Genomic DNA, 16,017 nt, shown 5'->3' on the forward strand with positions numbered 1-16,017 from the left:
GCTCAGTGGTAGAGCACTTGCCTAGCAAGCGCAAGGCCCTGGGTTCGATCCTCAGCTCTAGAAAAAAAAAAAAAAAAAAAGAATGGTGAAATAATAAGTGTGGATGGGAGGCTTCTTTTGTGTCTCTCTTTGCCATAGGACTGAGGGACAGTCTCTGTCACTGTAGAGCTCTGAAGAATGTACACTCTTCCTATCTTTAGGGTATGTATAGTATCTAATGCTGCAGATGCTATGTACATAGTGTCCGTGCTGTATTGTCTAGGGAGTAACGACCAGGAGAAAACCTCATGTTCAGCACAGAAGTTTTCATTACAGTCTACAGACAATGCAGTAGAGGGTTGGTTGAGTCTGCAGGTGTAGGAACCACGCACATGGAGGGCTGGCTGTACTCGGTACGTTGAGCAGTCCTACTAGACCTTTCAGACCTAAGGTCCCTTTCAACTTCCGTCTCTTCATACTTGCTTTAAGACAGAAGTGGTTAGCACTGGGACACTTGCAAGCCCTTCATCTTCGGTTTCCCTTGATTCCCTTCAGTTCTTGCTTGAAGATCATGTCAGCCCTACCTGCACTGACCCTGCTCTTCTACTTCCATTCTGACCACTTCCCCAGGAATGCCGCCTGCCTTCCAAGTTACCTCAGAGCAGTTAGTTTGCAGTCCAGTAGGGGACCCTCCCCTGCTGTGCCATCTGCTTCCGGGTCACCCGGCCTTAAGGAGAGCAACATCGTGTATGGTCCTACTCTTCTTCAAGTGCCAATCTATTTCTGACCCTGCCTTGGTTTAGATTATTTCTTACCGGACTTCCAGTCCAACATGGATGGCTCTGCCTCTGTGTTCAGTCAGGAATAAATGGAACAACTTGTTTCAGAGCCACGTAACTTAGTAAGCAGCGTCACCAAGATTCAAACCCAGGAGCTAAATTCTAGCATCTAAATCACTTTCTTTTAAAAGTTCACACCTTTCAAAATTTCATAACATGCCAAATTCAGCACTTTCTTGCATATTACACATAAGCAAATCACTCACATGCATGAATATTCATGTGATTGGCATATTTCAGATCATGGGCTTCATGAAAGATGACATAACTTTAGAAATACAGGTCTTTAGGTATAGTTGATCTCGCCTCTGTTGATTTTAAATGGCTTCTTAATTTGTAACTCCATTTTCTAACCATGTTGTACTTTTTTTTTTTCAAGACAACTAAATTAAATGTTTTATGTTGATCTCCTGGGCCTTCTTAGATTCCGTTTGTCAGTTTCCTTTTACACAGAGAGAGCCTTCAGTTCTGTAGAATGAGCTTTTCTAAAGATGTACAAGTGCAGCTTGGGTCATTAGAGTTCTTCGTTTCTCACACGGATGAAATGTTACCTTAAGGGTTCTGAAAAACAGGCTTTCAATTTTATAGAGGAGAAACTTCCAGAACATTCTATGAGCAAATTCTCTCTCAAGTCCCGCTTCTTTCCCCATGACTTAAGGACAAATGGACCACATCTGAAGAGAGTAAGTGGCAGAACAAGGCTCCCCACAAGGGGATTCCGAGGTGCGCTAAAAGGCGCACTGATATGATGCCTGGAGGAGCTGGTCCTTGCAGGATGTCACGTCTCACAGTGGGAGACACAGGCTGGTCTGCCTGCTAAACTTCTCCTCTGATCTATGACGGACGCTGTGCTTCTTTTAAAAATACAACTTGTTTTTTTTCCCCCATGCCCCGTGTGTTTCTCAGCCTTGAGAGCATTTCATGGATTTAGACTAATCTTATCTTACAGTACTGTCCCCGCTAGATTCTTAGTTATCTGTCATCCGTGTCTCATACTCCGACTGCATCTGTCCGCTTGCAAACTGAATTAAATGGCTTAGTCTGATTTTCTCCTTTGATGTTAGTGGAGAATATTCTGGCAGGACTTTGAAAAGAAGCTTGACCACAATGTGCAAGGACTGGAGCCAACAGGGAGGGACTCCTTTATGTCAGCCTTGGACATTCACACAGATTAGGGCTGGCACACAACTTGATACACAGCTTATTAATTGGATCACCAAGCACTAACTCTAATGGAAAGCCCATAGGTACCACACCATCATCCAGCCATCAGGATTCAGCTAGCATTCTGTGACGTGTTGAACATATCAATGGGACCATGGGAATGCCTAATTTTTATCTAGTTCACAAGAGGTATGTGGCTCTAATGTTTGCAGAGTTGCTCCCATTGAAAAGGGGAGGTGAGTTCCTTTGTATGCAGACATGATATAAACTTCTTCTAGCCTCTCATAGCACAGTGACAGTTTCATGGCATTGGTTATCCTCCAAGGAGCCTTCAAAACTCAGACTCGGACTCTGAATGTGTATTTGTGCTGCAAGTGGAATGCTGTGGTTCTGCCTCTGGCATTAGTGGTCACTCTGTGCTCCCTCAACATGCCCTAAACACACACACACACACACACACACACACACACACACACACACACACACACGAACTGAGTTGAGAATCTGAGAAATGCATCAGCTCTAGCCTCTCTCAGGTACTAGGGAGCAAGTATTGTGTATCTCCAGGTAATAATTGCTGGTGAGAAGTAACAGGCTAGCCAGGGAGAAGGGGTGGGGGGAGTTGAGAAAAACTCCTCATGGGAAAATGGGGGAGGCTGTTGAGAAGGGAGAACTGCTAAGCCTCTCCTTTCTCAGTTTCTGAGTTGAACTTTTACTCACAGCAGGTGTGTACAGGCTCCCTCCCACACCCAGGCTCCCTCCCCTGCCGCTGTGCAGTCTGTTAAGTAAACAGAGACATTATACTGAGAAAGGAACATTTCTCTATTTTGGCTGTGAGTTGTTATTTTTAAAGCTTCGTCCTCCAAACATGTCCCCCATCCTTATTTATTCACTTCACTAGAAAGAAGATGGACTACTTTTTTTAAAAAGTCGACTATGTAACAAGAAAAACCCACCTATAGTCTACAACCAAGGCCAAAAGAGTCTTTGATGTGACTACCAATCCCACCCCAGGGTCGAGCAGTGTAGCTTCCAAAGGTTCTTCTTTGCTTCTACTGAACCCCCAACCATCCAGATTTCCAATTAAAAAAAAAGTGCATGTGGCCCTTCTGATACTCAGGATCAATGGCCAACTACTCTCTTGAAGACACATCCCTCTGTTTATCAGTATTTCTCTGCCAGACAGTTAAATGCTGTCCCTTGTGTGTGGACACTCCATTGCAGAGGAAAACTCAATAAAGTTAGTCTGAGAATGCTAAACTAGTTTCTTGACTATGGATGCAGGTTGCATTTGGGGAACTTGCTATTATATTTAGAGGCTCTTACACCTTCTAAGGGAATGTGTGCATTGCATTGCTTTTATCTCCTTCCTTGTCATCTCGCTCCTACTCTTGATATGTTATCAATACCCATGCCTTTCTTGTCCTACTGATGTCTAGCCCAATAACTGGTACAAAATAGTTCTTTGGTCAACCACGTGAAATGAGTCTAAATAGAACAAGGAAGAGAAGATACAAGAAATTGTGTGTCTGGTATTCCATCCCCTGGTTGGTAGAGCTATGTGGTTTGACTTACAAGTTTGGGTCGAAATTCTTTGATCAGAAAAATGAGAAAAAGCAACACGTTAACCGTGCTGGATGTGCATGAACATATGGAAAGTCGGTTGCATGTTTCAGTGTGAATAAAGGTGTTTTGCTCAGTGAGTGACAGTAATTAAGATCGCTTGCTACCTGGAGGAAAAATATGAAACTCAACCCTGTTTGCCTTTTACCTACTGCACCACAATAATTCCCAAAGGCTGGTTTCGTAATTCTGTGAGCATATGAACATCTAATGGAGTTTGCTTCTTAAATGGGTGAATGTATGGCATGTAGTTATAGCTTGATACAGCTGTCAGAAAAAAAAATAAATGTATCTCAGAAGATCAAAGATAGAAACCAAAAAAAAAAAAAAAAAAGTGTGGAATTTCAACTAGAAGGAAGCATAAAAGAATTGTCGTATGCTATCAGAATGGAGAGTAGTCCTCTCAAACAAAAGGTGTTGTTTTCAAACGGTAAATGTAAAGCTGGACCTGCAATGAGTATTTTGTAAAGAAAATGCCAAGAACAAAATTAAAAGGAATACATGACAAACCATGAAAATTACCTCTAGCACAAGACTAATTACTATAATACATGAAAAGTTCTTAATAATCAATATGAACATGACTGATAACCCTGAGGGAAAATGTGGTGAAGGATCAGAGTAGGAAGGTCAGAGAACAATTTCAGGTTGATATATACTCCATAGGTCTACCAATGTAGCTCAGTAGTAAGATAGTAAAATGTGTTATTAACACTTGGGAAGCCAACATTTAAACCTCGGGATTAAAAAAAAGGAGCTTTTTCTACCGATTTTTGTATTTATAGATGTAAGGTTTTTTTAATGTTATATTTAAGTAGCTCACCAAGATTAATAATCACATCCTTTTACTTAGGAATTCCATTTCTAGAAGTATGTTTTATAGCTCCCTGTACGTGACATAAGAGAGAAACATGAGGATTATTACTGAATGAATTGCTGCAACAGCATGATGCTTGAAACGAAACTAAATGTCAGCAAAGAAAGAGGTAGCCCAGAAGATTTCTGTTCTGCTAACAGTGTTTTGGTCAGCAATGGGCCACACGTAAAACGTGGTCCCCCAAGACTCTATCACTAGAGACAGTGCAGCTATCTAACTTTAGTATAGTGATGAAACTGTCTAATTAATGATGCATTTCTCAGAATGTGTTCCCATCAAGGGACACATGATTACATGGTATTCTGTTCAGTGGTAAGTTATTCCTCTGTTGAGAAGAGTGGGGAACTCTGAGACAAAAACAAAACACAATGCTCACGAGTGCATCTGTGCATATTTGCATATTCACAGACCATTTTAACTTTTTCCTGTATTTTCAGTTCTTCAAACATAGCACGCCTCAAAATGAATTCATTTCTTCCGTATATAGAATCTCATTTAATTTCTGAAACAACCCCCTAAATAAGATACAGGTGCATGTGGTAGCCCCTTGGGGTTGCTCATTTACTGGTCGGTAACACTAAGGTTAAATTCTTGAAGCCTAGTCTATGGGGCAAGATAAAAGCCTGACTTACACTGAGTAATACAGAATATACGTAGTTGGCCAACAGTTCCCAACTCTTACAAATTTGTTCCCTGTCTCCTCCTCAAGTCCAGTGCACCACTTTGTGCCCTTCCATATTAAGGTATGTCTCTCTTCCAATCATGCATTCTCATTTCCTGATTAAATCCTGCATCTCTGAGGACAAACTTGAATGTCACAGACTCAGCAAGCCTTCACTTGTGTCATCCCATGTAGCACTAGTGACCCCAGCCCCACCACACAGTCCATAGCTACTATAGTTTGCCTGGTCCTCAAGAGTATCTCAAGACAGATTAGGAAGATACTGCCTATCAATGGAAAGCCATCAGCATCTTAGAACACGGGATCTTTCTTCATCCCTAGCACACATGCAATGTCTAAAACATAGCCGCAGGATCATAGTCACACCTGAACCGTAAGCATCTTTGATTACCCATAAGCCAGAGAACTCCACATTTAACATCAGAGCTCTTGTAATAACTTTAAGGTTTTATCGAGGGAAACCGTTTTTTCTGCCTTGTCTTCTCAAATTTAAGTGAATGTTCACACTCGCTGAAAGAAAGTGGGCTGCTGGTGGTTGCTACAGATTTGAGGCCGGGAGAGCATTATGAATGTGAACTTTATGACTTGTGGAAAGTTTTTCTGTGCTTTAATGCTTTTTCAAATTTGTTTTCGTAGGAATCAGGGTAAATGTGTAGAGGGCATGGTGGAGATCTTTGACATGTTGCTGGCTGCGTCATCTCGGTTCCGCACGATGAATCTGCAGGGAGAGGAGTTTGTGTGCCTCAAATCCATCATTTTACTTAATTCTGGTGAGTTGCTGACCCGAGAGAATTTAATGGTGGGTTGCTGGGAGGAATATTTACTTGCAATTTTTTCAACCAGATCCAATTTACTCAATATAATGCGTAATGTTATACATTGAAAGAAACGACACACGTTCCAAATAATCTGCCATCACTCTAATTAGAGACACAGAACCGCGCTGATCAAATACGGTGTGTGAAAAGTATTTGTGTATCTGTAGATAGTTATACATGTTATAATGGAATTAGACCAAGGGGCAGCCCTTTTAAGTTATGACATAGGCCCTGGATGCACAGCTCAGTTGTGGAGTGTGTGGTTAACATGCTCAAGGCCCTGGGTTCAGGGCCTAGCACCGGCCAGAAACATGATGTCATCAAGATACTAAGGAAAGAGAGTTATTGGAGACAGAACATGTTTCTGGCTAAAACTGATTAAAGATACACTTGGCTTAAAGACTTATAAACAAGGAACAAAACAAAACAGTCCTCAAATGGAGGAACAGCTACAGGCAAAGCTTCTGGAAGGGCACTTCATTTAGGCTAAGTGGCTCACACTCCTTGGCTGTTGTTCCTACACAGGCTTCCCTGAGGGAGCCAAGCTAGCAGCCACCACAGTTGTGTTCAGACACTCTGTTTCTTTCCTTTTCTTTTTCTTTTTCTTTTCTCTGTAGTGAGGTTGGCTGTTAGACACAGGGAGTCACCTAAGGTCACCCAGATGGAAATTGTGGCTCAGCCTGAATTAACACCCTTACCCTTTCCAGCCCCTCTGAGTGCCATGTAGATGCCCTTAACCAGGGACCTTTGTTCTGTAGCTCCACTTGGTTGTAACTTAATGTCACCCCCTTGTAGAAATCATGTCTGTTCCCAAACCTCTGGCCTGATTTAGTTCCTCACCCTATCATGCTTGTTCTCAGATTTCTCAAGTACAGAGTCACAGCAGGATCAGACCCAGAGAGAATCGGCTGTCTTTCCATAAATTCTATCTCCTCCTCAGGACCCCGAGACCCTTCCCATCTCCCCGACAATTTTCCACTCTGGTTCCCCACCAATGCTAGACACCCATGTTCCTTAATAGTTATCATGGCAATCATCTTCACTTATCAGCTGAAGAACGAAAATTGGTACTATTACACTAGGCAAGGACTGAATTATGGGAGTGAAGTTCCATGAAAAAAATAATATGATGCATTGGCCACTCGGGAAGTGATTACCCTGCATTCAGGTTTCCAGTCCCACTCACGTGCATTGTGCTTCTTCATTTGAACCATTTGTCCTGTTCGTTGAAGGGTTCAGATCCCACAATGGCTCTTTATTGGATGAGAGTTCTGGGAGGAGAGCCACTCGCCTGCACGGCGCCAGGTCCCGATCCCACTCCTTCTTCAGTGGAGGGCTGGCATGTGTGGACCGCCTGCATGTGGGCAATCTGTTAACTTCGGGGACAGCATGCCTAACAAGTGTTGGGAACTTTTTTTTCTTTTTTCCGGTATTCCCACTCTAACCAGAAAAGAATAGCCAAGAGACAGGAAGTCAGTTTTAGAATGAACACAGTGGACACTTGTGGTCATGAAAACTGTTTCCCACATACCTGCAGCTTTTCCTGAAGTTTTGTTGTTTCTGTATTTACGACAGTGTGGATGCATTTTCTAATATTATTGCAAAAATTAAAGACGAAACACTAGACTTGTGGGCTCTGAATTTTGTAACCCAATGGGACGAATATGTCAAAGTCTCACCAGAAATCCTTTATTGAAGGCTGACCGGGAGCTTCATACCATATTTCCCACTATAGAATTGGGTTCCCAGCTCAATCTTTGTGACACTAGACAAGCCTTCACCCCATGTTGTTTTCTACCCTCTGCCTCAAAAGTCCTGAACACATGCTTGCTCTTAAAGGGGCGGGATGCAGTTTTGGGAATAAAAGGCCCTTTCTACTGCAGAGTTGACGGTTGTCGTCTCCTGAGAGATAATGGGTAGCAGCTTGCCTTTGCCGTCAAGGACAGTGCTGGCAGCTCAGGAGAGCTGTGACACAGCAGAAGCAGGTGCCCAGTCCTGACAGGCAAAGCGCCTCTCCTCACCACAAAGTGAGCTGTGTTCTAGAAAGACAGGCCTGGGCCTTGCATGGTTCCTAGCGTCTGCTATTGTTCCTGGAAGAGCAGAGTCTAAGAGGATGAGACTCTGAGATATAATGGGCCAGTTCTGGGAAGCCTTTTCAGAGTGAAAAAAAAAAAAATAGAGAGAAAGAAAAGAAAAAAGAAATCTGCCACAGGAAAGTCACTACCATCAATTACTGCCCCAACCCCCCTTCCCCCCAAACACACACACACACATACAACTGTAGGAGTTCCAGATGTTTCTAAAACCTTACCAACTCACGGCTTTGAACTGGGACAACTCTTGACCTATCATGAGACAAACGATAAAGTGATTGTGACTCCAGGAACCTGTGACAGAGGCCACAGGAACCTGTGACAGGCTGTGATTCAGGGAATCTAGTTAGAAGATGCCTGCCCATCTCTGGCTAAGCCTTGGGGTTGGGAGGAAGCTCATGCTTTGGGCAGGGAGCTTCTGTTGCCCAGTTCTGAGAGTTTGTTCACAGTAACCTCGGTTTGGAGGCAGAATTGGGAGAAGTGAAGGATTGTTTTGAGGGCCTGTTCAGAATATCTTTCTAGAAGCCACAAAAAGATCTCCAAAGGCCCGAATTTCCACAGAAGACCTCCTCACAACAGTCTAGGAGAAAATGTTTAACACAGTTCCTGTGTTAGTTACATTTATTTGCTTACAAGAGCTCAGAATCATCCCTAGGACAAACACCAATCCCACATTGAAGGAGAGAAGTAGTCTTGGCTAATCCAGACAGGCCTTAGTTAAAAAAAAAAATCAAAAAAAAAAATCAATACCAGCTTCAGGGCTTTCTGAGAACCAGCTGGACAGAGCCCAAGAGGAGAGCAAGTAGGAAGAGGGCAGATGAGCTCAGGGCGGAAGTGAGAGGAGGGGTGGGCGTTCCAGCCACCGGAGGAGGCTGAGAAGCATGCGCCAGAGCTGACCACACTCTTGTTTCTATCCACTGTGACGTCAGTCCTTCCTGATCATTCAGACACACCCACTGCCTGCAGACCCAGCTCCCTAGTGAGTATTCCTTCCTGACTGTTTGGCTTCTTAGTAACACACGATCGAGCCTCCCAAGAGCTGGTTGGTTTTATTTCTCGACTCAAAAATTTCATTCAGTTCTTCAGTAAGTCTATGTTTATGACAGTCTTGCTGAGCTTTTCATGTCGAACACACCCAAATGAATGTTATGATTTTGTGGTTATTTTTTTTTTCTCCTTAACCAAGGTAATTCTCTGTTTCTTTATATGTGTATTTCCCAATTTCCCTAAGAATGGTTTATTGTTTGTGCTTCTCATGGTCTTGGGGACCACATATCGTCAACAGACATTGCTTCATTCAGCCTTTCCATAGAAGCCTATTTGCTGAACATTGCCGGGGGATGGGCTGGAAACGCGTCATCTTGCTAGGCTCTCCCTCACACCCTGCTGTACATGCCTTCCCTGTGGAGTATCTCAGCACCCTGGGTTACTGAGGACAGGGGAGAATGGTGGAGACATGGAGGATGCAGTTGGCAGAGCACAGGAGGCCTTGTGCAGTGAAAGCCGTCCTTGTCAAGGATGAGAACCTGGCTTCAACCGAAGAGGTCTCTGGCTTTTATAATGAAATACTTTAGTTTTAAATCCTCCAGGTAGGATCCCCCAAAGTGGGGAGACTTGTGACTAATAGCAATAGGGGTTATAGCAGCCACCTGGAGGCTTTATAAATTATGCTGCTTAATTGGTCTAGAAAAGTTAGAATGACCTTGATCACATGTGTTTGAACTTCTACTTACAGACCACACAGGCAAAACTGCGGAGTCACTGCACATCACTTACTAGTTTCTCTTCTTCTCGGCCTTATGCCCCTTCCAAATCCACTCCCAGGCAGAACACTTCCCTGTCACTGAGTGTTTTCCAAGCCTCAGGAGAGTCATGTATTGAAGCTTTGTGTGTATACATCTGTCACCTCTCATGAATGTGCAGTTAAGCCTTCCATTCAGCTTATTAATTATGTCTATCATTTTAGAGCCAACACACACACACACACACACTCACACCTATAGTTCTGTATATTGTATTTTCTTACACACACACACCCCTATACACCCGTATAGTTCTGTATATTGTATTCTCTCTCTCTCATTCACACATACACCTACAGTTCTATATATTGTATTCTCTTACCTCTTACATATGCACACGCACGCACATACTCACACACCCCTACAGTTCTGGATATTGTATTCTAGAGCACCTCTCTCACTCAGTCTCACTTTGGTCTCTGCTAACCTACCCCGTGGATCCCAGATAGCTTCTCCAGTTCCTGATTCCAGCTCTCTCTGCTGTCTGTCTGTCTTATTCTAAACCATCTCTCTTCTCCTGACCCACAGGCCAATTCCAGCTATCCAGAAGCCTCTGTACATCCCCAGCAGCAGGCTTTCTGGTTGCTCCTGAAGCACCTCATGCTGTTGAAACTTGATAGCCTTGATTACCTATTCCTCCCAAACTCAACTTCTAATGACATATGTCTTTCGGTGGATAGAATAATAAAAAGGAATAAGAGCTAAAACCCACAGACAACTAAAAATCTGAGGAAGAAAAGAGAGTTCGAGAAACTAAATGACAAAACCTCTAGTCAGTGTGACCTTGGTGTTCAGTTAGGGAAACAAGGCAAGGTTGAAGAAGAGTATACATGTCATACATCTGTGTCAAAAGTATGACAGCTGTCTTCTGTTGCCTAGTTCTGTTTTTTTAATATGCATGTCTTGTTTTCATGGTGCCCTGATGAAAAGCACATGAAGCCAGAGCTGATGAAATCTGGTTTGCCTTTGCTGCATTCACAAGTGGCCACATTCTTGTTAGAGAATTATTTATTTCATAATGAATTATAACAAGTTTCCATCACAGAGAGTGTCCCCCCTCTCTCCCCTTCCTGCTACCCTGTTCTAGATTATTTGTGCTCTGTATTATTAGAAAACCACTCGGAAGCATTTAGATTTTCAAGTTTAGAAATAAAACAATGATTTAGAGAGGCTCTATATTTAGATAAAAGAACGTTGAAAAAACCATATTGACTTTAAACATCAAGGATTCATTAACTCTCTGCAGTTGAAAGTTTCTGACGAGACAAGGCCTGGGAAATAGCAAATGGACACATTGTCAGGGATGCCAATGTTGTCACATCAGAGAAGAGTCTATTATCTCTTGACTTTTTTGTGATGCCAAGCATCCTCGCCACAGAGTCTGCTTATTGCCATCATTTTGAGATGAATGGCACTTCATGGTTATCAAGTGGTTCATTGTCGGTCCCTCTGACTGAACTCTGCAGGCAGCCAAGTCCACTCAACTTTTGGGCCTTTCTATTGTGAAAACTTCTGATACAACCTTAAACCCCTTGGGTGATATGGTTTCCCAAACGTGTGCTGTGACCCACACTCTGTCTTTAGAAAGGTCTGGGATTCAGGGAATGGACTCTGCTGTTTACTTGAAGGGTAGAGACCCTTGGTAACCTATCTCTCTGACTCTAATGGGTACATTAGTATCAAGCAAGCCCAAGGCCTCAGAACTGTCATAGCTGCTGAAAGAGTGTTCATAGGGGATCTTGCCCTGCTCCTTGCATGTAAACAAAGGTGAATACTAGTCTGTTTCTTCCACAGATTCCAAATACAAACACTTTCCCTTGTGTCTTTATAAAAGAAATGGCTTTGTTCTTCTTAACAGAAGAAATAATAATAGTAACCATATTTGTAGAGTAAATTACTAATGGAACGTTGGAGGCTGCAGCATCCCCTGCCACTTGCAGTGAAGGGTCCATTCACACAATGGACGTGTTCTCGCAAGTAGACCATGTACATGACTGAGATTGGTGGCTCAGATCCCGTATAATGTCTCAGAGGTCTCTTGGAGCATCTGAAACATGGGCAAGCCAAGTGTATGGCTTCCTTTTCTCATTGTTGTAACAGATACTTGGCTGAAGGACGTTAGGGTTTATTTTGGCTCACAGTTTAAGGGTGCAGTCCATTGTGACAGGGAAGAAGATATGACACCAGGAGCATGAGGAAGCAGGTCACATCGCTGCCACAGCTGGGAACCGTCAACGGATGGATGCAGGTGCTTAGCTTGCTCTCTCCTTTAAATTCCGTCCAAGACCTCAGCCTGTGAGATGACACTACTCAGACTCAGGGGAGCTCTCCATCTTCAATTAAGCATTCTTTGGAAACATCCTTATGGATAAACCTAGAGTTATGTTTCCAAGACAATTCCAAATCAAATCATGTTGACAAATCAAGAATAATAGTCACACCAATCTAAATGCCTACAGCCTACAGAGGAAAACACAGAGTTTTGGGTTTGGACATGACATGTTAAAATTTAATCCCATTAGGAGGTAACAAGAGGGGAGATGTTCATTTGACTACCGTGTGCACAGATGAGGCTTTTGAAAGCTACCTGAGATTAGATAAGTCCATTGGAATGGTGCCCCTATGATTGACAGACAGATAACTTCATAAAAAGGAAAGACAAGGATCAGAGTATACACGCAGGTCCATATACTTCATAGCTCTTCCTATATGATGCCATGCACTACTTTGTACAACTTCAGACAAGTTGCTTAACTGTTTTGTGCTCTGTTGTCCTGTCCAGGAAGTAGACATTTTAATCTGCTTACCTTGTAGGGTTATTGTTAATGCAATTTAGCTCTTAGAATAATGCCAACTGAAACTGACTATTGGTGTTGGATAAGATTATCTTTTCCTATTTATATTGCAGATGAGTATTTTCACAGATAGTCTTGTGTCATTTACAGACAGGGCTGCACCTGTGAAATACTTTCCTAGGTTATTTCAGTGTTATGTGCACACCACAAAGTACTCCTATGCAGAACTCAGAGCTACAGGCCCATTGCCTGGGGTGGCCTCTTGATGGACTTCAAGAGATGGTAACCATGAGATATTCCAGGCTGCTACTGGCATAACACAGAGTGTGATCTTGGAGTCAATATCCTTTTGCACGTAGAAGAAATGCATTCCAAAACAACAATAAAAATGATCTTCTAGTAGACACTAAATCAGAAGCATATCCCCTTTTCACTGTCTTGAATGAATATGTATATATATATATATATATATATATATATATATATATATATATATATATATATATAATTGTGTGTGCCTCACTTTTGTATGAAGGGCTGTGGTCAGGTCTCAGCACACCAACTCATTGCACCACAGCACTGGGATAGATGGTGGTGGTGTGTCACTAGGTGATAAGAAATGTTTAGCTCCATAGTAGTCCTATGGGACCACTGTATAAAATGTGGCCCATCACTGAAGTGTCAACAGGACATGGAAGGTAGGACTGTATTTATAGTTATATATCTTATTCACAGTTATACACGAGTGTTTTTTCCAAAGCAAGCTTTAAAATTACATATAATTGTTTGTGATATGTTCAATGAATTTCACCTTTTGAACAATTACAAGGAATTTTTCTATTTTGATATTGTAAGTGATACTCATTGCATTCTTTTAATGAATTGCTGCCCCATTCCAGCTTTCAGTTTGAACATTTTATTAGAAGTATATTTGCTACGAGAAAGAGGTAATGGCCGTTTGTAAAGCTATTGGCACATAGTGCCTCCTACCTCACGGACATCATCAGATCACTCTTCATCAATCACTGTGTACGTACTCCCAGATTGCTCCCGTAGGCCATTGTGCTTTGTGGACCACGAGGCAAATGAATGAAAGTTGCTGGGATGACTAGGGAGCTGCTAGCTTCTTCCTGCCCAGCCCCTGCTGGGACTCTTGACAAGCCACAGTCAAGGAGTCTACATGTGCTATCATATAAACACCTCCTTTGAAAGCTACCTTTTATCAGAATTGGACTTTGTGTGGCATGTCAGTGCTGTGTAGTTTTATACTGTGCACAGACACCATGACAATGAACCACCCCATGACAATGTTTGCATGGCTGGTTCTCTTATGTCTTACATTCTAGCTCTGATTTTTCAAAGAGGATTGTCTTCAAAGAGCAAGGCATGTAGTTGAAGAACTACCAACACATCATTTAGATCACTCTTTTGGAGTTAGAGAAGCTGACTGACTTATAGAGACATGGCTAGCACATGGTTCTGGGACTTCCTGGGATGAATATTCCATTTCTTGGTCATTAATGAGCTTGGAAGAAACTATTTGTCACATGACTTTACCCTCAATCCAGCCACACCTTTCTCTGCTAAAGCTGGAGTCTGTGGTTCAAACTGTGTCCTCCCCCATGTCAGCAAGCCCCTAAGGATCGAGTGATGTCTGCCTCTCCCTGGTCTGCGGATGGAAATCGACAGGGCTCTGAAGGCGTGAGGGTCAAGAGGGAACTCAGTTTTCTTTAGGATTAGCATGGACAATAGTGATGAATGACACCCAGAATGTCAGAATTCTTTTCATTGTGACAGATGAAGCACTGGTCTTTCTTGCTGGGATGACAATGTGAATTCCTGAATTCGTTACGCCTCTGTGTCCTCTGAAAGCAAAGCACATACAACCTTCCAGAGAAACTGTGGTGCTGTGTACTCTTCTGATGTGCCCCTCTGCATGTGCTCTGGGAACCACATACTGTCAGGCTTCAAAGCTCATCTATTATTCTAGTTAGCTATGCAGCTCAGATTATTGGTGACATCTCAGAATCCTTTCCAGCTAAGAAAACCACTGGATAAATTTTCAGTGACAAACTGATTAGCTTCATTTCCTGCTAAAACCACAGCCTTGAAGAGTCTGAGAAATATGAACCACCTTAGAGACGATGGAAATATTATGAGAAAAGTAATGAGTAATACCTCCTTGACAATCTGTGTATTCTTTGAAGGACCCATTCGCCAGGTGTATCTCCCACTCAACAGCTCAGGTGTTGACACAGTCTATGAAATAATAGGGATAAGAGGCACTTTTTAAAAATTTTTAATAGCATTTTCATTCTTTACTGGGTACCCAATGCTTGGAAATCGGAAAATATGGAAAATACAGCAAGAAAAACAGTCTCTCAGCCCATCACAATGAAGTAATCATTGTTAACATTTTTGGTAAAAGTCTGTAGTCAGAGAGACTCATAGAAGCCAGAAGGTGATGACACACGCCTTTAAATCCCAGCATGTGGGAGGCAAAGGCAGGCAGATCTCTGTGAGTTCGAGGCAGCCTGGTCTATATAGTGAGTTTCAGGATAGCCAGAGCTACATAACAAAGAGACTCTTTCAAAAACAAAACAAAACCAACCCCCCCCACAAAAAAAACAAAAAACAAAACAAAACAACAACAACAAAAAAAAAAAAAACCCAACAGAACAAAAAGAGACTCACAGGCGATGCCCATTCACATCAACTCCATTTTGACACACCATCCTCTGGCCTGTTTTGAAAAGCGGGATTGTTCCTAAATTGCTTCTAATATTTTTCACTATTAAAATTATTAGTGATCTCAAATGTCCAAGGAGGTAAGTCCATCAGCAGTCATTTCTAGTTTCTTGTAAGGCTTAGAGCTAAGAAATTCTTAGTGTAGCATTTGAGTGCTGAGCCAGAGGTGAGGCAGATCTGGATTCCAGTTCAGGCTCTGCCAATTATTTACCAGCTGGGTGACACTTAGTCAAAGACAGAGCATTGCCTTTCTGGAAACACCCCCAGCCCTTGCGTTTGGACCCCTAGACCTTGCGTTTGGACCCCTAGACCTTGCGTTTGGACCCCTAGACCTTGTGTTTGGACCCCCAGCCCTTGCACTTGGACCCCCAGCCCATGCATTTATAGGCTCCCTTGCTTAAACACCTTTCAGCCTTTGTTTCCCAACAATTAAAATGTGATTTGCATATATTTTTCTCCTTTGCATTTTTGCTTTACTGGGGAAATGGTTCTGTTGGTAAAGCGCTTTAAGACTGAAATCTGATTTCCTGCACCCACATACAAGGTGCGAGCATTTGTAGTCTCAATCCCTGGGAATGTGGGGGCACGAGGGTCACT

General features: G+C 42.6%; 1 protein-coding gene across 1 annotated transcript in view; it reads left to right on the forward strand.

The window, feature by feature from the left end:
* Esr1 (estrogen receptor 1) overlaps positions 1–16,017 on the forward strand; it is a 262,394-nt gene that overhangs the window by 221,797 nt on the left and 24,580 nt on the right. Inside the window, exon 6 of the mRNA XM_036168964.1 lies at positions 5,801–5,934. Coding sequence (XP_036024857.1) covers positions 5,801–5,934 — 134 coding nt within the window. The remainder of the gene's footprint in view (positions 1–5,800; positions 5,935–16,017) is intronic.

This window comes from Onychomys torridus, chromosome 19 (genome assembly GCF_903995425.1).
Source record: "Onychomys torridus chromosome 19, mOncTor1.1, whole genome shotgun sequence".
Lineage (NCBI taxonomy): Eukaryota > Metazoa > Chordata > Mammalia > Rodentia > Cricetidae > Onychomys > Onychomys torridus.